The 23,990-nt window shown below is 34.6% G+C and overlaps 2 protein-coding genes and 1 long non-coding RNA gene across 3 annotated transcripts in view; 2 read left to right on the top strand and 1 right to left on the bottom strand.

Annotated features, from left to right (window-relative positions):
- The first annotated feature begins 541 nt into the window (after nt 1-541).
- LOC116301885 (beta-1 adrenergic receptor-like) lies at nt 542-3,341 on the top strand. The gene has a single exon (XM_031711051.2). It carries the CDS (start codon nt 795-797, stop codon nt 1,800-1,802), a length of 1,008 nt encoding a protein of 335 aa, XP_031566911.1. The 5' UTR covers nt 542-794; the 3' UTR covers nt 1,803-3,341.
- Nucleotides 3,342-5,493: 2,152 nt separating this feature from the next.
- On the bottom strand, nt 5,494-18,525 carry LOC116301883 (histamine H2 receptor). The gene is made up of 3 exons (XM_031711049.2): nt 18,053-18,525; nt 7,628-7,843; nt 5,494-7,007 (listed from the first exon to the last, which is right to left on the bottom strand). Exon 3 carries the CDS (start codon nt 6,999-7,001, stop codon nt 5,973-5,975), a length of 1,029 nt encoding a protein of 342 aa, XP_031566909.1. The 5' UTR covers nt 7,002-7,007; nt 7,628-7,843; nt 18,053-18,525; the 3' UTR covers nt 5,494-5,972.
- Nucleotides 10,976-23,990, top strand: part of LOC116301882 (uncharacterized) — a 29,247-nt gene continuing 16,232 nt past the window's right edge. Inside the window, exon 1 of the long non-coding RNA XR_016119443.1 lies at nt 10,976-11,134. This is a non-coding gene — a long non-coding RNA (uncharacterized LOC116301882). The remainder of the gene's footprint in view (nt 11,135-23,990) is intronic.

The raw sequence follows: 23,990 nt of genomic DNA, 5'->3' as shown, positions 1-23,990 counted from the left end.
GTCATGACTCTAATGTAGGTTTATGGCTGGGATGTTAATGTGTTACGACTGGAACAGTGTATGTATGACGTCAAACATGACGTCACTTATTGAGTATAGGCTTTAAAAAAAACCTGGATCCGCCCTTAATAGATCCGCCCTTAGAATATGAACTAAGAGAAGAAATCCTACCTATATAGCCTTGTAAGTATCCTGTGCACAGTTTGATGCTATTTTTAGTTTGGAGATATTTTGAGCGAAGAACCTGATTGGTTGATTTCTTGAGGGTAGACGGCTTCCAGTCTTGCAGCAAACAAAGCCTGTGTTTTTGTCGTGGACGTAGCGAAATATGGCGCTTTTCGTGTCCTAAAACGAGGTATTAAAGGGAAGCATGATTATCGCGCGGGTATGGTAACGAGTTAAAAATAGCATCAAAGTGTGCACATGATGGGGCACGGGGATTCCTTCTCTTAGTTCATTTTCTCTTGAACCAAGTCTATGCTTTATCAATAGTCGTCGTTTGAACTAACTTATTCTGTTTGTTTGTTACTTTACAGCTGGATCATTATTGAGTATTATATATCTAACTACTTTGGTAAACCATCTTGCAAGACATAAATGATAACAGATAACTGCTAAACCAGCTTGGACTACACTAAAAAAAAAACAACAAATAAATGCAGAAAGACTGAAGTAATTTATCCCAAAGACAACCAAAGAAATAAAGTCAAAAAATATACTGCAAGCCACAAGGCCATCAAGCTCAACATTCCCAAGCAAATAATTGACATCGAAAAAAATTCATAGAATTGACTATGTTGAAGAGCAACCAATCAATGTCTAATAGCAGCCGAGCTTCTAACATATCAAACAATACTACAAACTCCAAAGACTCCGAATACAATCGATACATTGGAGTGATGTCATTCACCTTTCTCATTCTAATTCTCATTATATCTCTAGTGGGGAACATGCTGGTTATTTTGTCATTCAGAGCAGTTCAAAAACTTCGAACAGTGACAAACTTCTTCGTGGTTTCCCTGGCTGTAGCTGATCTTCTTATAGCGGTATTTTCCATGCCCATATGGGCCGCTCACCTCTTAACGGGACCAGATTGGAAATACAGTATCATGCTAATGAAGTTGTGGACCTGCGTCGATATTATGTGTGGCGTTGCCTCGATAATAAACCTAACAGCAATCAGCATTGAACGGTATATTTGTATTACATATCCATTGAGTTATCATCAGACAATGACACCTCACAAGGCCATGGCAATCATCATTGGTGTGTGGGGGTTTGCTTTTGCTATGGCGTCTGTAAAATTCATATTATGGAAGTATCCTCCACCATTGTACGAACTCATCATCGTCATCAGTTGTTTTATTTTACCATTTTTTATCATGTGTATTAGCTACAAAATGATCTTCCAGACAGCACGGTACCAAGCAAGGCAAATAGCACTTATGGTTAATGGCGGTGTCAAGAAGTTTTTCTTGTCTTCTGAGGTTCGCGCAGCGAAGACACTCGCAGTCGTGATGGGAGCATTCATCATCAGTTGGGGACCATTCTTTATCATGAATCTTATCTATGGATTTTGTAACCATTGTCTTTCCGCTGAAGCAGTTATGGTCGCCAAGTGGATGCATTATAGCAATTCAGTCTTTAACCCGTTTGTCTATGCATGCATGAATAAGGATTTTCGGGCCTCCTTCATCTCCATTCTGCTCAGCTGGAAAGTTTTCTTTCGTAAGAAGAAAAAAAGGCTTTCATTTCCACCGACCACAGACCCTTCAGAGCTCAGTCTCAACAACTCAGCCTAACACTATTCACTGCTTGCTGCATCATGGTGTGATACAAAAGACATGCCAACCATGTTGGCTAACATAACCATAACCATATCTAAAGCAAACTAATTAAGATGGCGGGTCTGGCGTCACATCACACACAACTTTGAAGGAATTCAAATGAAAGTCTATATTCCTTCAAAACTCTGTTTAAAACAAACTGATAATTTTAGATATTTTTAAAATGCTTAAAAACCTATATAAGATACAATGGAATTTGATAAAGAGAAAATAACAAGGGAGCAAACTAAACTACAGTGAATTTGATAATCTCAAATATTTTTTATTTATGAGACAATAGAGACAAACGAGAACAATAATAGGAACTTGGGGGGTGGGGAGGGGTTATACCGACCCCTCCCCCCTCTTACAGTTATTTGCACTGAAATCCTTAGTCGCGTCTGGGATCCACAGATAATATTTCGCGTTAGAGATAAAAGTCAATCTAATTGGAATTGTTCGTTTATTATTATCGCAAAAAAAAGGAGCCAGTTAACGTTGTAGTTGACAAGCATATAACAATTTCGTTTTTGCTAGGACGCGCAGCGCGGTAACCATCACGATATAGTGTGAGTTTAGTCGATAGCGTGTCTCATTAATAGGATGTCGTCATTCCCTTATTGTGATATATATTGCTGTTTCAGTCAAGCAAAAACTTTACTCCGATGACGAATTCGAGTCTTGCATACGTTAATTTGATACGTCATATATATATTAACGGTATCTTGTAACGACAACAAAGCAACCTGTTAAATAGCTTCAAAAATATAGCTGTTTTACAACAAAAGCCTTATGTAATCATAATAATAAAGCGATCTAAAGGGAAACTGAATTGTATTAACAGACCATGTTACAAGACAACCTAAGGATGGAGAATAGAGTAGAAGAGGGTAGTGTAGGGTAAGGTAAGGTTGAATAGGGTAGGGTAGGATGGAGAAGGGTAGGGTAGAGTAGAATAGGTTAGAATGGGGTAGGTATAGGGTAGAATAGGTTTGGGTAGAGTGTGGTAGAGTGTGGTAGCTGAGGGTAGAGTAGGGTAGAACAGCGTAGTAGAGTACTAGGGTAGGGTAGAGAAGGGTGGGGGCGAAAAGTAAAAATCACATACTGATAACATCATTTAATCAATTAATGGCTTAGCGACGGAAACGCGTTGCGCATGCTCAATAAGTATGGAACGTTGCAATCTCGTACCCAGAGCCTGCGTTTCTTCTGGCCAGGAGACCAGGATTTCTTGGACTTCCGGTTCAAAAGCGCATGCGTTCAAAGACTTACCAAAGATTAAATACATTTTCCAGATTTCTAATTTTTCCTATGATCTTTACTTTGATTTTTACCTTGATTATTTTGATCGGTTATATATATCTCTTTTTCGAAAATTGCGCATGCGCCAAAAAATGGATTATGCCAGAGCCCTCGTTCTTCCCTGCAGGCCAGAAGAAACGCAGGCTCTGGATACGAGATTGGGAACGTTGGGTTTGTATGCTGACAATGAAAATAAAATCCAAATGAAACTTATATTTTAGTTATAAATTTATTTCATTTTTATTTATTCTTTCGTTGCTTCGAATGTTTGTTCATTATCCATCTTATAATTCATTACTCAAGTAAATTTTTTATACAATCAAAGAAACAGTCTTTATATCCTTCTTAATCTTATTGCTTTCAACTCAGTCGTGGGTATGTGCAAGAGTTGAATGGTATAGCTATTACGAGCCCAGAGGGTGTGTCTAGGGGGTCAGCCCCCCTCGTGTTAATCGTAGTATGGACAAATTATCTGGAGTATCACCTTCCTCTTTCGTTCAATATAAAACAATGATTCTCCTCTTTGATTAATAATATTGTCTTTCAGTTCAGTTGTTCTATGTTAATCTATGATATAACTATGACAGATCAATGCTGTGCCTATCATATTGAGTGCACGTCTTTTGGAAGGCATAATACAGTTTATTAAAACTGCAGTAGAATGGCTTTCGTATGAGTGGAAGAACTACAGCAAGTGTACCATAGTCCTAACTATGTTGTGATTGGATGATTTAAAAGAATATAGCAGGAAGCCATTTAAATGCTAGGTACCGTAAGTTTTCCATCGTAAGATTCTTATCAGAAGCCTCTTAAATATTACAGCATGTTAACGTTGTACCGTGTGCTGTAAGTCAATGCCGTATGTTTCCAACTCATAGGAAAAACATTCTTATGGAAAGCCATTTCGATGTTAAGGTCTGTCGTATACGAGCTGTAAGTCAGTACCGTACGTTTCCTACTATACTATTCTTATGGGAAGCCATTTCAATGTTACAACATGTTGTACCGCGCACGTGCTGTAAGTCAGTTCTGTAAGTTTCCCACTCATACGATAACCATTCCTATGGGAAGCCATTTCAATGTTACGGCATGTCCCACCGTGCACATGCTATAAGTCAGTACCGTACGTTTCCTACTCATACGCGATAACCATGAGAAACCTTTTGAGTGTTACATCATGTTGTAACGTATACATGCTTCTCTTTTAAAACAAGTTTCAGAAAATGTAGCCTTTAAAAAATAGGTTTCAAAACAGTCATAAACAGTTAACATTCTCATTTGGGGAACGAATATAATTTCTTACATGCAAAACCATTGCATTGGTCGTAGACATGTATGGCTGCCAAGAAACCCATCTATAGACCTATATATTAGTATGTATTATAAATATCAGCTCGTGTTATTTGACATCAAGAATACTATTGAGAAGGGGAGGGCCAAAACTATAAAACTTTTTGTTGGTTTGGACAACTCAGTCTACAGGAAATTTAGACATCATCATTAACTAATCACTGGTTAGTTTTAGAACATCATCTATTTTTAGTAACTAATTTTCATAATTTACAGAATAATATCAACCATAGCGAATGTTTCAATGCAAGCAAGAAAATCATTAACGTTAACACAAACACCAATGTTTGTTGTAACGATTTGATCATAGTTAATATGGTTTGATCTGGCTATTTCTTTAAATACGTTAATATAACTATTAAACAAGGTAAATTATTTCCTCAGAAAGAATCTTTTATACCCATATTTATAAAAAAAAAGGTGGTAACGTTTCGTTGCATACGATAGCCGAATGCCGCTATGGGCCGATGCTAATGCAATCAGCAAAAGGTGACAACGATTTGAATTTTTTTCAAGGTTTGTCTTGCGTTTTTCCAGCATATTTTTTTCTGTGCTAACATTATTTACATATGATCATAGTATGATATGTTCCACAATGCATTTTAAGCTTGGTATGCAACATTTATTACCAAGCAAGCAACAAACCTTCATCAACCATTTTTATAGCTGTGATGAATAAGAAACATAAAAGTATTCTACACTAAGATCGACACAGCGGGATTTTAAAAAACCTAATCACGATATTGTTTGTTTCCCAAAAGAGATAGGAAAATAAGTGATGAAAATGAGAGAGAAAGAAAGAAAATAAGAAAGAAAGAAGAAGACGAAGAAAGAAAAAAAAAAAAAGAAGAAAGAAAGAAGAAGAAAGAAAGAAGAAGGAACAGCAAGAAGGAAAAAGAAGGACAGACGCAAGAAGAAAGAAAGAAAGAAAGAAAGAAAGAAAGAAAAAAGAGCGAAAGAAAGAAAAAATGAATGAATGAATGAATGAAAGAAAGAAGACGATAAAAAAAGAAAGAAGAAAAAGGATAGAAGGATGAAAAAAAGGGAACAGTAAATATAGCAGAACAATACTTCTAATCGATCTAATATTAAGTCGTAATTCAAATCAAGCCCAATTATTCTTTATCGAACAATTATTATGACACATTATTACGCATACTACAAATCGAATTATCGAAGATCGACAGAACAAACATGCACATATAAGTAGCATCTAATTATTATTGGTCGTCCCATCTAATATTGATATTTAGTATCGAGTTGATAGTTCATAGTAGATGTGTCTTCCAATACGGAAAAACAGACATGGACATCTTTTATCCCAATGTCTCATTCATCGGTTGTGTCCATTTAAATTCGGTTTTTTTTTTTTTGTTTGTTTGTTTTTTTTTGTTTTTTTTTTTTTTTTGTTTTGTTTGTTTGTTGTTGTTTTTTGCTTAATCTTTTAGCTACCTTTGAGGACGGTTTTGACTGGCCACTTTTGTCATTTACGTACTACGGTCGATGACATGATTCCATAGACGATCCATTAGCATTACCATGAAAGTACGTTAGATTACATTCAGTAAGAGTTCCTCTTCTGCAAGACGGTCCATTTTTGCTGCATGCTCTTCCACGGAACAATATATTGGCAAAAGCAGATCGGAATTCCTTATTCATGCAGGCATACACGATAGGATTATAAAAGGAATTGCTGTAGTGCATCCATTTGGCAACCATCACTGCTTCAAAACTTAAGCAGTTTTCTCCCTTAGGACAAAAACCGTAGACTAAGTTCATAACAAAGAAAGGTCCCCAGCTGATAATGAATGCTCCCATTACCACCCCTAGAGTCTTGGCAGCGCGAACTTCAGTCGATAGCAGAAAATTCCTGACACCACCCTTGACAACAAGCGCAATCTGCCTTGCTTGGTACCTCGCAGCTTTGAATATCAAATGATAGCAGAGACACATGATTGTCAACGGTAAAAAGAAGCAGGAAATAGAGATGAGAAGTTCATATTTTGGCGGTTCCCAATTGTATAAAGCGAATTTTAAGGAAGACATAATAAACGCTAGGAACCAGTTGAAAAGTATGATGCATACAGCTCTTCTTGAAGTCATCATGGTATGGTAGGTTAACGGACGTGTAATACAAATGCACCGTTCTATACTTATTGCTGCAAGGTTGATGATTGAGGCAACACCACACAAGATATCGATACTGGTCCACACTTTCATAAGCGTATCTGATATAACTGAATTAGGGCCAGTCAATAGATAGACACCCCAAAAAGGCATTGAAGTAGAGGCGACGAAAATGTCTGCACAGGCAAGAGAAATGACAAAATAGTTTGTTTTTGTTCGAAGCTTGCGGTAGATTCTGAAAGCCAGGATTACTAAGATGTTGCCTGACAATGACATGACCAGGATAAATAGAAGGAAGATGAAGGATGGGATGCTTAGAGACTTGCTGAAAGATGCCATAACCGTTGGAGTACTCAGGGAACTATTGGAAGTGATGTTACTACTAGTGTTAGCCATGAGATCCTGAAAGATAAATGGAAAAAGGGATAGAAATAAATGAGTAAAGAAAGGCAAGATATATAGAATGGTAAATCGTCTAAAATATCAGTGTATTGAATGTTATCTACCTTTCTAATCAATCAAATGGTATTTAAACCTATATAAAGTGACATGCAATATCAATTATTCCTAAATAATAATCTACCAAGTAATACCTAAGTTGCTATCTACTTTCCTTTGTGGTAATTTATTCAGTCTTATCTAAGGTTCCTTTTTAACACTATATATTTGTATCGTCCATATAATGATAGCACATTTACTTGACTTTTTAACCCAATATCTTAGAACATATTCTTGAATAAGTATACTTCATAAATGATTATTATATATGGTCATGTTAGATTAATCAGTGTTTAAGGAAAGGAAAAGAAAGGAAAGAAAAAAGAAAGAAAAGGAAAGGAAACGAAAGGAAACGAAAGGAATGAATGGAATACTGAAAAGGATATTAGAAAATGATGACAATCATACAAGCTTGGCCATTTTCATAAAGAAACAAACATCAATATTTGTTTGAAAATGAGGTTTTTTTGGGTAAAGATAAATCTATTTTGTGTGTGTGAATCACTAATAGTTTAACTACTTACTTTGTTGTTGATAACACAGCAGGGTGAAATACAAAATCCTTTAAACTCTTTTTCCTTGTCAAGTAAAAATTCTGGATTCCAAAGAGCCGGTGGACTCAATAATTAAGGACTTGTGGAAAGCTTTTGAAGTCCATGACTGACATGCTAAGTACTGTTATGTGGACTTTTCAGAAGAAGGCGCCATCGCTACAATTATTCATTACAGCCGTCGATAGCCTGAAAAGACATCAAATGCTTTAGTTAAAGGTCTTAAGTATTTTGCTCCAAACAGGAAACAAAAGAGTGTAATAATTATGAAAGGTTGTAAAATAAGACCCCGAACATACATTCAACAAATGTTTGATCGATGGATCTGCCGAATGCATTGGACTATAAATAAGCCCGGCTGGATCTAATCATGGCCTAATTGCTCTTTTTGTTGATCGCCTCTCTAATTAGGTTTTAATTCAGTTGACGCGGGAGGTTATAACAAATGGTTCATCTAATCGGCCTTTTCTAATTGAACTGTTATGATCATTGGAAAGCATTGCTAAATGGATTTTAATGAAGTAAACGGTGCCTGCACGCAAACATGGAAAATAGAAATCTAAAACGTGATCTAAATTGATGAAAAGTAAATAAGATATGCGGTGTTCGTATCGCAAGATCCTCATATAGTTATCTAACCTTGTGGGAGTTAAACAGGAACTACATATTTAGGTTAGAAGAATAAGAAAAGTGAAAAATATAGCGTCAAATGAGACTATGAATGATGTGCCTCCATGGTGAATATGCATGGGAAGGACGCATATTATGACAAGGATGTTTCAAGTACTTCACCTACCATTACCTAATGCTAGCCTCGAACATAATGAAAAGCGTTGTAAAATACCATAAATTCGATTTAAAGCCGTGTATTTGGTAAATCGTTTAAAGGATTTTGAAGGATTCACTTATAGGGTGTGAAAGGTCTGATTATTGAAATTAATGGCAAATCTTAAATCTGTAAAAGTTTAAGTGTATATATGTATTGTTAGTTTCTTTAAGTGGTTTGAATTTAAATTTTGTTATTGAGAGAGAGAGAAAGGGTGAGACAGAGAGAGAAGAAGAATTAGAAGAAAGGAGACGAAGAGAGAGATGGATTTGGAAAAATCATCACTAGCTTGTACAGTAAGATTCAAGACTAAAGAACCACAAATCGCCAGCTATGTGCCAAAAATCAAAGACCCACTCAAATTTCGGATCGTTCACACTTTGTTATAGAGCAATAGTTTTATCTCATATTAAGAGAGGATTCTTTTCGTAGTGAGCGCCAAAAACTATTCTCTTGAAGAAAGGCTGTTGTACAAGGCTAAAATCTGGTTATTCAGAAAGTTTAACTTGTTTGGAAGTGGAGATGACCGATGAAAGTGGAATCAAAGTGTTAACCCAAAGCAAAAATTTGAATCGAATTTAGGCCTTCATTTGCTTATTTCCCATATATTTTCTATAAAAAAGCAACATTCTAACACAAATGCAACAAAACATCTTTGTACGATTGAAAATACCGCTTCAAACAGCCATTTTATCATAGTACATCAGTTTCTAACTGCTTAAAAAAGGTTTTCAGTGTTAACCCAAAACGAAAATTGGGATCAAAGCTCATACGAAAGTCTAGTTTTTGTCCCTTTTTGCCATTATTGCTCATTATTGAAAAACATTTCCTCTAAATAATTTTTGTTTGAGTCGTGATTACTATTACTTCATAAGCTCAAAGCTTCGTTGTCGCAACCCTTTGGGGCATAGTTTAGCGACAACATCCAGCGTATTTTAGATAGCCGATAGAGTTCGTATTACTATTAATATAATGTCTCCTCATCGTAATCAAAAGGATTAAATGATTTTCAAGCCTCGGGATTAATCGTAGTCTATGTGTTTTAGAATTGTGTCTGTATGAGCTTAGATGGAAAATCACCTTAAAATGTAAAGTGTATTTTAATTTGGGTTCAAAATGACTCATCGTCATTTAAGAAAATTATGTGTCTTCACTGATGTCACCAGTGCTTTTTAAATTTTTTTTGTTTTTCTTTTTTTTTTTTTTTTTTTTTTTTTTTTTTTGTTTTTTTTTTTTTTTTACTGATATTGCTGATGTAAAAGCGTAGTTATCTATGCGCAAAAGGCACCTGATTTGCTCAATAAAAAAGTAGAGAAGATATATTAACACGTATTTTTGTTGAGGTATGAACTTTTATTAATAGATAAACTATCTATTTTTAAAAGGGCGAGCTCTCCTACACGTAGGAGAAACAATCCGACAACTTCATCTTCGGTTCTATTCCTATCTGATGTCAGACATTTCCTCTACAGGGTGAAATGTCGTCAATTTGCGTCGAATGGAGCTCGATTTAGGATGTCAGTCAAAAATTGAGCAGTTTAAGTTTCCGCTTTTGCTCTAATTTACCAAGATGACATCTGCCACGCATGTCAATGGAAGCACGCCTGACTAACACCAACACGTCTGACTTTAATGCGCAAGTTTCATTGACGGAAAAAGCTTCTCGTTCGGTGAAATCTTCTTTGCAATTCGTTATAACATTATGTCAATTGGGATAAGAAGCTTCAATACTGGTGAATGTTCACGTTAATGAGTAAAAAAAATCTTAATTCGCTGGTATTAATTATTTTAATGAATTTCGAGGGTAATAAACAGTATAATTGCTGGAAATGTGAAAATGAAATGATTAATATCAACTGAGGAAGCAGCTATAGTGAAATATTGATAATTTGGTGATAAAAATATCCTTATTCCTGTTCTCAATATAATGTGTGTGTTTTTGCTATTGTTTTATGATAATAATCACGATGATTTCATACTTTTATCCGAATAAATCAGAAATTCAATTAAATCAATAAGGATTTCGATTTCAATTTGGAGAAAATGGCCCAACGGCACTAGGTCGCGTTTCCGTCATTCTATAATTTATTTTTTCCTCTTCCATTTAAAACCAATTTCAAACAGAAACCACTATAGTTTATCTTATTTTAATTCCCGATACAAATAAATGTCAATTTGGAAATATGTAGGAACGAAACGGGCTATAAACAAATATCGGACAAATGGTTCGGATCTTGATTACTACTATAGCATATAGCCCCGAGAGAGAATCTGTATTCTATTCAGAGTAAAATCGACTTTTTATCGTTGAAAAACTAGAAATTTATCTCTTATTTTCATAGTTTTGTTATTTTTGAATGGAACAATTGAACTTCTTTTGTACTCAAAATATTTTTTTAAATCCCTCCCTCTCTCTCTCTCTCTCTCTCTCTCTCTCTCTCTCTCTCTCTCTCTACTCTCCTTTTAAATTAGATCTTTGTCAATAGAAAGGGAGTGATAGCTTTTCTCCCAAACCCAGAAGCCCATGTTTTTTTGAACTTTCGACCGCAGATCAAAATGGAAGTTTAGCCTTTTAACCTTTTTTCGGTTCTTATCTTTCACAGAAAGAAAACTAAGCCAAGATTCCAAGTTTTTCAAACAACACCCTTCCATACGTAAGTAGATATTCACAGTATATGTGTTCATTGATCTTGTCAGCACCAACTGCAACACTAATCCATTGAACGCATAATCAATTAAAGCTCTTACTTACTTCAGACCTGGGGTCTACAGATCATGTTTTGACTGCCCCATGTCATTCAATATTAAGAGCTTTAGCTTGCAATTTTTATTTTGAGTAAAAGCAAATTCCTAAATCAAGAAATGCATAGGTTCCATTAATTTAGATCTGTTTTCACAGCTGATTAGAAGTGTATTTTGAGTGCAAAAACTATGAGTTATTTGTGGCCATGGTACGTCCATTTTGGCTCTGCAATTTAGAAGCGTTCACATAAAACTTGCTCCAATCCATATATCATTTTCCATTAATGTTTGTTACGCGTACAGTAAAAAGATGAAAACTTATCGAAATTCAAGAACCTTCAATGGCGCCTTTGGCAAAATGTCCTGTAGTCTTCCAGTAGGAACTAAAAAGATAATCAGAGTTGCCAAAGCAGTTCTTTACATTTGTCATAACTTCAATTTCCCTGTATCCTTCAGGCTACCAGTCAAATAGACGCGCATGAAATTAAGAGCTTTAAGGAATCGCAAAGTAAATTAAGAACCAATGATGCTCAACTTCCATTACTCGTAGGAGAATTTGCTCGGCCTGCGTTTGTTAAAACAAGTACAAAAACGTACTGAAGAGAAACACATCAAAGGGCTTCAATTCTATTTCTGTATTATTGATTCTTAAGATTTTTGGATGGAAGAAAACAAATAAGCGATGTATGATAAAACATAATATGCAGTTCGAGATTCATTTTGCTCAACTAACTTTGCCTCAGGGAAAGTAGCTCGATTTGTGTGTAGGCGTTCCAAAAATCTCAGATTTTTCTAGCTGTGAAGAATTAAAACCGTAATGTAAAAAAAAAAAAAAAAATCCACAATTTCTTTTGAAGCGCATTTGGAATTTTATAGTTTGTCTCATACAAGTAAAGCTTGTATCAGTGTGGGCGTGGAATTTTCCTAATCGTCGCAGCTTTTTAAACATGCGCAATCCATTTTCATTTGTGAGAAGATCGATATACTCTGACCTTTGAGCTAGAAACGTGATTTTTTTTGTTGTTTTTTTGTTGTTTTTTTGTTTTGTTTTTTGTATTTTAACTACTACCAAACAGCTCTACGAGAAACCTACAACATTGACGGATGACTGAAATAGACTGTCTGCATCAAATGGGGGGGGGACGCGAGCGCTCATTAGCAAAAAAAATTTTCTCCTCTAATTAAGTTAATTTTCAATAATTTAATGTCATTTCATTAAGGGACCGTCGTAATTGGGGAAACCTGTGACGGTATCCCTTACCTTTCATCTGCTCATAATTTGTTTATATTTTTCATTTTTTTAAACTATGATTTGATGTGAGGTAAATGCTAAATTAAATAAAATAAAGATAAAATAAAATACTAAAAGGCGCTGTATAGTTTCAAACATGATTATGATGATTATGATTATAATGATGATTATTATTATTATCAATATTTTTGATTGTATTTTTCTTGCTTGACTGAAAGAAAAGCATTCTAGATGATAATTTTTGTTCTTGGTCGTATTTAATACTTAATATTCAATTTGCTACAAAAATCCATTATCCGGAACTAATCTTCGAATTATTGCTTTGATTGAAAATAATTTTTATTGATGAATTATTGCTGCCGTCACCTCTTAGTGATCACTTCTGAAAATGTTTAAATTCTAAGATAGGAAATAGATTGATTTAATTCGAATATTTAAAAAATAAAATAAAATAATAGAAGTATATTTACTGAAAGAACAAACCACAAAGATATCTGTTAAGATTTGCTGATAACTGAAGTTTAAGTGTAGTTTTAATTACAGCATATAACCCTTAAAGGTCTAATAATCACTGGTTAAAGTTTTTTCCTGATATTCGGATGGGAAGTATTGCATTTTAACGAATTTTTGTAGGAGTCTTTGACGTCATACACCCAACATTAAACTCGCTCCATACATTTCTTCGTATTTCGTAATGAAAATATCCGCTAGTTTTATACTCAGAAAAGATACCATAAAATGATTCTAACCACAAGTTATGTACGTTAAGTCTCTAAGGAGACCTTTGCATTGGGCGTAATGGAAATAAAGTAAAACATGAAGTTATTACAAAGAAATGTATGGAGTGATGTTAAGTGTTGAGTGTATAACGTCACAGACGTCTTTAAGTTTCCCTTAAAGGTTGTCCGTCAAAGACACACCTTGCATTGAAAATTCTTGCGAAATTAGAAAGAAAAAATAAGAGACGAATACTGGCTGGTCCAAAGTAATTATCTAGTCAAACAGAATCCCGTGTAAGGCGCATGTCTCACGGAAGAGACGTGATGCTATGGAAACGCTGACAACCATGTAGTACAACCAAACATTCATAACGAAAAAGACAGCAGTATATTAGTATGATATATAATAGCATGAACTTAAGCACATCATATTCTAAGGAGAAAAAGGGGAAAAGTTGAAAAAATAAAAGCGATGAAAAAATATTGAATTATAAAAATGGAAACTTAAAAATATATATAAAAGTTGGCAGCAAAAAATATCAAGGAAAAGTGCATAATGAAATGTTGACATTCTAGGATTCAAAAACCCTTTCACTGTCTTAAGGGACATATTTGATTAGACAAAATTTAGGCCCAATTTATCTTATCCATTTGCTCTAAGCATATCAATTGGATATAAATATATGTCGATTTGTCAGCTTACTATACATTGGTGGCTTAGTGACAGTTCATGAGAAAAAGTCAGATCTATACTGTCTGAAAATACACTAAGTCATTAGGAGTTCGTTTTTAAAAAAAAGTTAGATCTAAACTGTCTGAAAAATGCACTAAAAGAAAAGTTAGGAACTAAACTGTCTGCAAAATGCATATGTATGTCTGTCTATATATAGTGTTGGTAAAAGGTAACAACGATTCGTTGTTCAATGATTTACACACATAATCTTGTGACAATGAAACCCAAAAAAAGATTTATTCATAAACGAGCAAAAGTCGTATAATAGCATGTTATATATGACCACACTTGCCTTGAACACAAGCAACAAAACTAATAAATAATGTTTTGACTGGAAGATGATGAGTTGCACCTGAACATCCGGGATATGAGTGAACAGACCCCATTTTCTTTACTTCCCAAACATTAAACGAATTCCCTCCCACAATTATTATTTTTTGCAATAACTAAACGCCTTTTGTTTAAGTATTGTATATCTAAAGATAAATGTACGTGTAAGAACACTTTGTATTTTACAATAAATAAGAACATAGTCAGAGATACGGCCACAAAGGAGAAGCGCTCCAATAAAAGCTTATCACCACACTTGCCAAACTGTTGCCCTCGGCACATATAACGTTTCTTGGTATAAATCATATTATTATATTATGCTTCTATGCCTTTTTCACTTTTCTTTTAATCCACTAGATTCAATTACACGCATCTTAAATACCATGGTTGCTAGAGAAATTAGCAAGGCTTCTTTACTTCGTTAATTCATTTGTATTTTGGTTCATATTTAGTCTTATTCCGCCTCTTTATCTTCAACAAACAAACTGAATGGACTTACGCTCCTAAAGAAAGCTTTCAACTCCTTCAATATTGAATTGAACAGTTTGAAAAGTCTTTTGTTTTCTCCTCAGTCATGATACCATGCAAGTATCAGGGGAAAAAACAAGCCTTTGTACGATGTAACGTTTAGTGGATAAGTTATATATTTATTTTTAGAACCTGGATCTCCAGCGCTTTTTAACGTAAACATTAAACATTAAATATCGGAAAGTTGTAAAAAAAAATGGAATTCGGGTACACCAAAAAGATCAATAGTTTTCTCATATCTACGGTGGATACAAGCCGACTTTTTCGTAAGGACAAGTTTAAGTGAAAGCCATTAATAATGTTGAGAATGTTTTCTTGCGCTAAATTCAATTTGAGTTGAGAGCTCTTGCATTAGCTAAGTTGTTTCAGATGTTAAAAAGCTTACCCTTTCTTGTCTGGTTTGTTAGCAAGATTATGTCTTCTTCAAGGTCAGTTATGGAACGGTTGAATTTTCAAACTGCTTTTTCCAGGCTTAAATATATTTTCATAGAGTATCCTTAGGCCGCGCGGAAATATCGCAAATGAATATGTATTCCAATATTTTATTTTTTATCTATGACAGCTGGTGTACGATAATGGCACCTATCACCTAGGGCGATGGCATCTAATGAGCTGTGCAAAAGAAACCAATCGACAAAAATGCTCTCCTCCTAAAAGCATTCTCAGTGGTATTAAATTTTGCACGAGGATGAAAAGCAAAAATCACAGGAATTTTAAAACTGAACAATTATGAACTAACTTTTTCTATCAAAAACAGACAATAGACAATAACTCAGCAATTTAACAAAATGAGAAGGTTAAAAATTGGAACGGAATATAAAAATGTATACTTGTTCTTCGACAGTTTTTTATCTTCTTAAAGCTACCGCTTTAAATTAGAGCAGTTAAGTGCAGTTTAATGTTTAGTGACCGCGATGTTACAATAGTGAAGTCTTTTCATCCATCATGAAAATTACGTTGCATGATGGTTAGTTAGTAATACATCTGTAAAGGCTTGTCAAATGTTTAATATTTTGAATGAACATGAAGACTTATAAAGAGAGTCTTTCGGGGTATCTATTTGAAAAATATTAACCGAAATGACCTTTGTTATAGCTTAAAAAGAACTCGAGTTCAGAGAAATAGCTTATGTATGGGGTACCTATGTTAGTCGTGCTGAGCCAATAGCATGGAAGATGTCTATGACGTCAGTCATTACGTAAACTCTTAAATGGCACAAAGATCTACTTTGCGGTTTTCCTGCTGCGCACGAGTGCATTCAGAAAATAACAAAGCTATTTGCTTGGGCAGATACATTAAACACTTTTGATGAAATAAATAAATAATGAATGTGTAACTTGAATCGAGCATCTGCAATGATATGGCTTCCCCATACCTGGCTGATGCTATAAAAATTTGCGCACTCTCAGATCTACAACCATGGAGTATCTAGAAGAACAAAGATCTCGTCTGGTGACCTATGGTGACAGATCTTTTTACGTTGCTGGCCCTAAACTGTGGAATGACCTCCCACTTCAAATTAGGAAAACTTCTTCATCCAATTATTCAAAAATGAACTGAAAACTCATTTGTTCAAGAACTTTGTCTCCTCTGGTTCAAAGTGAACATCAATGAACTATGACATTTCATTAATATTGTAACATACGTCTGGTATTTATTTTATTTCTTATTGTGAAGCGCCATGAATTTTGATATGTGCGCTATATAAGTTCCATTATTATCATTATTAATTAATGAAGGTGGGATATGTATGCGAGTGCCGGTGTGTGGATGAGTGCATACTCCTTCCTTATTAGAACACCAACTGATTTTATGATCTTATTATATATTTTTTATATTCTCAAAGGAAATTATTATATATATTTTATATTCTCAACGGAAAAATCCGTTTGTAACAGAATTAAGGATCTCTGTTTTTTAAAGAAGGCAACTATTATTGTAGAATGAAATATTCTTCAGTCTTGATATTCTTCAAAAAACTAATTAGGAACCGTTTTCTTCCGCATTTAAATAACGACCTAAGTTTAACTTATATATTCATTCACTAAGTTGTGCAAGATTTTTTTTTTCAAGTACTTCTATCCAATAGGTTCGTTATATGGCGCAAAACCAGTACAAACAAACAAACAAACAACCCTTTTTTAATGAACTGCTTACTGAGGAGGCATACTTGCAGTTCGTAATGAAAGTATCAGCTCAAGTGGTTAGCAAGCCTTTCTGTGATCTTGAAACAAATATTGCAATGAAAGTATTAGAAAATTTAAAATCTATTTTGGCAATTTTTTTTTTTAATCAAGAGAAACAAAATGAAAATACTTTGATGTGAAAATTGAGAATTTCATAAATTTCTATAAAAATTAGTCCAAAAAATGGAATGATATATATGATAGTCATCAAAAGAGCCGAGGCAAATGCGCTAGCTATACCCTTATCTCTCAGGAAAAACTAGCTTAGCCAAAGCCTGGATTTTAAAGAAACGAGATAAATAAAATAAGGTGAATAGTCTTCCATTTGAGCTTATTAAAAGTGCTGTTCAGCTAATGCCTTTCGACAGACTAAAACCATAACTAGCGATAGATAACTTATCAACATCACACCGACAAAGCAGCGAGGACTAATTATCTTATAGTTCCTGCTATTTGTGCAACATTACGAGCCTAAAAGCAAAAGCAAATGCTACGTTGCCTTTTCTCTCATGAAGCAATTAGAAAAAGAGGTTATCTTACAAAGGTTATCTTACTCATCGCTAGGGTCAATATATTTTACCGAAAAGTCCTATAGGATCCAATACTTTTGCCTCGTACACACTCACGGTACATTAGTGCTAAAACAATCTACTAAAACAAAGTCGTATTTTTTGTCTATGAAGAAAGGCGCTATCATAACTAGATAACCTTGAAGTGTGGCTATTTCTACGTCTCACTACTACCAAACATGAGAGTAATACCTTTCTCGTATTCTAGATTAACCGATATTAGGCTTGTGGGATGCTTTTTTCTTTTCTTTTTTCTTTTTTTCTTTTTTTTTTTTGTCGGAAGGTGAGAATGTTGAACTTTTTCCAAATAATTACAAAAGGTTATATGTTTGTGCTAGAGGTACAAATTGATCAAGTGTCTTTGACATAGTCCTAAGAAATTCATGGGATCGATCAGTGACATATGCAACAAACAGTCGTACTACTGAGAAATAGCAGTGTGCGAACTCGTCGAGTAAAATGTAAAAGAAATCGCTTCTGATCGTGTTAGATAAAAGAATAAACGAATCTTACCTTTGAATAAGACTGCTTGATGTAGCAACTAGCTTATCTCTCTTGATAGTATAAATCTTTATCCGCGTTTTGCGTGTCTTTAATATGATGCTAGCGTGTTAGGCTAACCTCGGTCTTTTCTTGCTAGTTACATTAAGTCACCAAACGCCACTGATTGTTATCTACGATTAAGAAGAAACAAATCTACAGTCATTTCTACTTCCACATGCATATAAAGTGCCGCCGGTATTGCAGGATTCACTTTGTAGGTTGCAGCATGAACTGTATTTGACTGATTCAGGAGCCTTGGAAGCAGCAGTAACTCGGTGGGGGATCACATTTCGTTTGCATCGGTATTAGGTATTTGACTGTTCATGCATTGACGATAATCCGCGGAAATAATCTTTCGTGTCAAAAATAGAATGAAGTCTGCAATTGGGCTGAAAATAGGAGATTTTTATAGACAGAGTAATGTGCCTCTAGGGGAACCCGAATATAGGAAGCAGTCTCTTATGATAACATCTTTAAATTGAGAATAACATCACCTTGAAAACTAAGGTTGAATACGAGACTAGAACATAAGTGCATCAGTCGATATAATTGCATGTGACAATGACAACTGAAATAACGTTGAGCGATCTGTGTACACAACGAGCTCATTAATACAAGATCACGACTCTCGGGGCTTGATATAATAAACAAGGTCGATTCAAATATGTCATGGCGTATCAATGCCTGTTTGAGCATCATTCATGCAAAGTCAATTATATACTGATGTACAATTACTCCTGGCTTGCTTTGGCCAGTTCCTCGTTATGTTCCCATCTTGAAGGCGCTTTTTGCATACTCAAAATTATAATGTAACAAATTTTGCCTCAAGACTGGAATTATGATAGAAGCAAAATATCTGCCTTACGACTGAAGCCTGTGGTAATCGCTATCAGAATCTAGTTCTTATTCAAAAAACAAGATAGGATGATAAACTTTTCCCCCTCTTGGTACTATTGGCTGCTCTGCACTGACGTGAAGTACTTTCCAAATTCTAAATTTAGGGGGAAAAAAATATATATATATATATACATACATTTCAAACTGATACTTAGACAGTATCACTCACAATTAATTTCATCTTCAATTTGCAACACTGACCTCCAGGTCCATTTTACTTGACTCAATTTTTAATAAAAAGATTTGGAACAAAGACCTGGTAAAAAGATGTGTCTTAATGTGTACCTTGGATTGCGTGTTGGCTGACAATAAAATAACCAAACCTCTCTCAGGGATTTATAATCGAGTGTTCCCTTGTATACCGTGGTATACGTGATGTGGTCTTGACCATTAAGTGACGTTAAACGTAGTCTAACGAGTATCCAAATAGAACAAAGCTTCAGAGTATTTTGTGATGGTACTGACAGATAGAGTGCTGACAATAATGAGTAGTAATTTGCACATCAAACTAATAAATGCTAACTTCTACATAGTAATTATAGTGCGATTTATTTGACACGTTGTTAACAGATGAGTTACTTTCTAGTGTCAATTGACTCAAGATCGCTTCATGTGACTTTCTCATAAAAACATGAACATCTCACTACAGTCACAAAAGCGTTTTTAGTTCATTGACCTTGTTACACTCGATATCATTGTGGTTAAGTCAAGAGGCACGTAAACTTGAAACGGCCATCAGATGTAATTAATCCAGCACTCATCTCTCTTAATTGAATCTGCCATTGCCAATGTCAATATTTATGCATATTGTTTCTATTGGTTCCCTTGGTAACTAAACTAAGGAATGTGCTTGAATATTTGTAGAACAAAGGAAAGAAAAAAAACCCAAAATCTTAACTTCAATTTGGTGTTCACCGCATATGGATGGTGCATTTAGGACAGTATTTATTGTAGATGATGCAGTGTTCACTTTCGAGTGCTGTCTTTTTAATTGTAGCCTTATTTATCTTCATCGCAAAGCTTTATCTTTCCTCTTTTCAAATTTAGATTTATCAAAAAATTCATATGTTTACTAATGGCCAACCATACCCCTGTATGTAATGCGTATGACCAGCTTTGAGTCGGAAGATGCATAGAATATGGAATCCACAAAGACCAATCAGCTGCTTGCCAGTTGTCTGAAGCAATTTTTGGCTAATTCACTTGAGGCATTCAATAACCCTTGGTAAAGACAAGGAGGGTGGGGTTGGGCACTTATTTGTCATACGAGAACTGGGCAACGCTATAGTTAGATTGTAGCCACATGTCATCTCACTAGCCAATATACTAGTATTATAGCCACATATCATCCCACGAGCCAATAGCTAGTATTATAGCCACATATCATCTCACTAGCCAATATACTAGTATTATAGCCACATATCATCCCACGAGCCAATAGCTAGTGTTATAGCCACATATCATCCCACGAGCCAATAGCTAGTATTATAGCCACATATCATCTCACGAGCCAATAGCTAGTATTATAGCCACATATCATCTCACGAGCCAATAGCTAGTATTATAGCTACATGTCATCTCACGAGCCAATAGCTAGTATTATAGCTGGAGCGAGAAAACGGTGATAAAGTAAACCGAGTGGAGTACAACCTCTCTTTAGAAGTTGTTCACAAGCAACATATCAACGCACAGCTCGAGTTTTCGGTAATACTCAGTGAACAGAGTGAGTACCATATGTCCGTGAAAAACTTTGCAAGAAATTGCACAAAATTTACACAAATTAGTAAGTTCATTAGACCTCAGTAAACCGTAAACCTAAAAACTTTGCATTAATTTGGACAATTTTGCTATTTAACTTTTTCGCTCTATCTGAAAATAGATGTGCCATAACCTCGGGACATTCGCAGGGCTGAATCGTCTTACGGCGGGACTTCACACCTGACGGAAATCAGAGCCGATCTGGCCTTGTGCGTACGAATCTGACAGGCATTAGGGGAGAGACTAGCCGGCCCCAAGACCATATCTACAGCTCATGCTTTGTATCTCTGCCACGCACGGAATCGATTGAAAATTTGGTGTTGAAAAGTCTATATATATAGTCAATAATGTGGTGCATTGGCTGCAATGGCCTAAATATTAGACCTGCTTAACTACCTAATAGGACATTTGTATGATCGCGTCTTTTGATTCCCACTACCATAATGCTTCGCGAATTTTCTTATTTAAATTTGTATTCATTCATGAAAACAGTAAGATAAAACGCCAAATGTCCTCGATTAGGTCGTAATAGATAAAAACAAAAATAAAACCTAAGGCTCCGCGCGGTTTTTTTTGATCACATGCCACGTGATAATAGATTGACCAATAGGTGGAATGACTGATATTAGAATAGACACTGTGCCGCTCTCAATAAATACGCGTACAGTAAATTAGCGGGGAAAATCTCTCTCGAACCCAGGGTAGTGGAAGTAGCATAGGAAATTATTTGTGAAGCTAGTATCAAGTCGCGAATTCTTAGTCTTCTTTAACTAAGGAAAAATGTTATATTTGATTCAATAAATCTTTACATCTCCTAAAAGACTGCAATTTTTGGTGTTATTGTCTAGGGAATAAGTTATTTGCATTTCGAAGCGAAGTACCAAACAAAACGTTGATAAATAGTATAGCAGGTTTCTTTTTCTGTTTCTGTTTTTCTCGATTAATTTTGACCTTATTGTTTGTCTGTTGATTAACACCAATAGTGCGTCATTCGAGGAAATCAATAATAAGATGAACACAATACCGAATTCGGCTTCTTTAACCAAGAACAGTTGATATATTTGATTATGTCTGAGGTGCAGTTATATCATTTCCTGAACTATATTTACTATGAAGAATGCAGTGTGATTTTTGGGACTAAAATTAAAGCTCGAAAATTGGAAATTGAAATAATAATCGTATTGCTATATAGAAAAAAAATGTACTTTTATTGGAACCGCGACTTAATTAATCAGTTGGGTTTACACAAACTCATTAGCAGCAAGATGAGATAGAAGAACGAGACTTTGAACGAAAGATACTATTTTCTGAATATTGATTTTTTTCATATTATTAATGTCACAGAAACTGTGGGCATATGCAGAGTAGGTACATATGTTGAGTGCTCTTACATATGATGGAATCATTGCGTAACTGAACCTGTTTAACGAGACGATCTAAGCAAATCTATTCAACGCAGTTTCTTATATTAATAATGGAACTCATTTTTGAACGTCTATTCGAATTCAAAGTCGATAATATTAAACAGGTATCTAAATAAGTGGAAGTTGTGCAACAGACGTATGAAAGAATATCAAAATGTTATTTAAAAATAATAATAAGTAAATAAATCTCATATATAGATATGTATATATTTATAACTTAATTCAAAACAAGCTTGCGTGCAGATGGCAAAGATGCGTGGGTTAATAGTAAGGCATCTGATTGGTTGATTTAATTCCAGACCGTCCTGTATACCAGACAAAATGGTATTGTCCAGGAATCAAGGTAACAATTTACTTAAATTGAAACTGCAATTGCAATTGAAACATTTGTTTTTTTAATAAACGAATTGTAACACGAAAGCCGGTAAAATACCAGTGTATATCATAAATTCTATATATATTTCCACTAGCAGATGCAGCTTATTGGTGAAATATCCAGTAAACTATGTTTCAAGATCTTCATATCATTTATAATCAAACCGTATGCCTATACAGATACAAATTTACATATAAGATTAAGGAAAGTACTTAGCAACCCTGGCTGCTATAATTGTTCAAAGAAATGTGACCTTTGCAAAACTTTTTTTTTTTTTGGAATCTAAGTGTACGTTTTACCAAAATTTGGACGAGTTGGCATTAGATTGCATTGTTCGACTGTTCTAAGGGACGAAATAGACGCCACCTTGGAAATACGCAGTAAATTATTACGAGAATATGATTAAGAACAATTTAAATTTTACTTTATAAAGTGTTATTTTTCATCGTCTTGTTACATGCACCAAGTTGAGTTGAGTTTTTCAAGTTTCTTTTTCTTAAATTCCCAAAATTTGCTTTACAAAATAACAGATATTCTTAATGAAGTTTTATTCTTATAAATATTTCATTATTGTCTTTACACTGCCATTAATTTAAACTTTTCTTTATACTTTCCTACAAACAAGATAAATTCATCATTATTACCTGTTCAAATATGTCTTCGGTGATAGAATTCAAAGTGTCCAAAATTTTGTTCAACTTTTTTTTCTTCAATCTTTAAATTCCCAATTTTTTTTTATCTTTGCTATTCCAGTGTGTTTGGATATGAATTCGATTTTCGTTGTTTATATTTCTCGAGTTCTTTTATTACTTTCTCAATTGAAGTCTCAATAAATTCCAATTTTCTTCGGTCTCCAAATCATTTCCAATTAAGACTGTTTTCAGAAGGCAAGCTGAGAGGAAAGGTTTTACAGGATAAATGATGCACTTATGAGCAAATATCGTAACTAACAATTATAGGCTGTAGCCGTAGAAGTCGTCTTATTCCATAAATCATATTGGATCTATGACATTAGAATATCAATACCAAAAGCTGATTCCAAGAGAAAAACCCGGTTACTAACCAGACTACAAAACGTTGTTTTGAATAATTATTTAGTTATTATAAGCAATTTTCTGATGGTAAAGAAGAAAAAAATATATATATATATATATATGCGGTCAAGTTATATTGAATAGGTTTTAGTTCCCACTATGAGAAAGTTCAAATCTGTATTGATAACGTATTCCTAACACGCTAAACATAAACAACATCACAGTCTTGAGCAAGGCACAAGCTAAGTCTCTAAAATCTATCCCATTTTTCATTTGTTGACCTACCTTACCACTGAACACGAAGACTACAATCCCTAATGAGATTCTCTGGAGCCTCTGCGTTTCCGATTCGATGCCTTGACTTTGAAGATACTCTCTCGGTTGGCAATCTGTAAAACAAATTTCTTAGTTTAGATACA

This window comes from Actinia tenebrosa, unplaced genomic scaffold (genome assembly GCF_029948245.1).
Source record: "Actinia tenebrosa isolate PJP-AT-01 unplaced genomic scaffold, QUT_ActTen_1.0 PGA_scaffold12__29_contigs__length_12842862, whole genome shotgun sequence".
NCBI classification, from domain to species: Eukaryota; Metazoa; Cnidaria; class Anthozoa; order Actiniaria; family Actiniidae; genus Actinia; species Actinia tenebrosa.
Note: the sequence above shows the minus strand (reverse complement) of the source record. Positions and strands in the feature narration are given on the sequence as shown.

Bases quoted from the DNA above. Each gene is read 5' to 3' on its own strand.
- LOC116301883 (XM_031711049.2), bottom strand. From the start codon at position 7,001: ATGGCTAACACTAGTAGTAACATCACTTCCAATAGTTCCCTGAGTACT.
- LOC116301885 (XM_031711051.2), top strand. From the start codon at position 795: ATGTTGAAGAGCAACCAATCAATGTCTAATAGCAGCCGAGCTTCTAAC.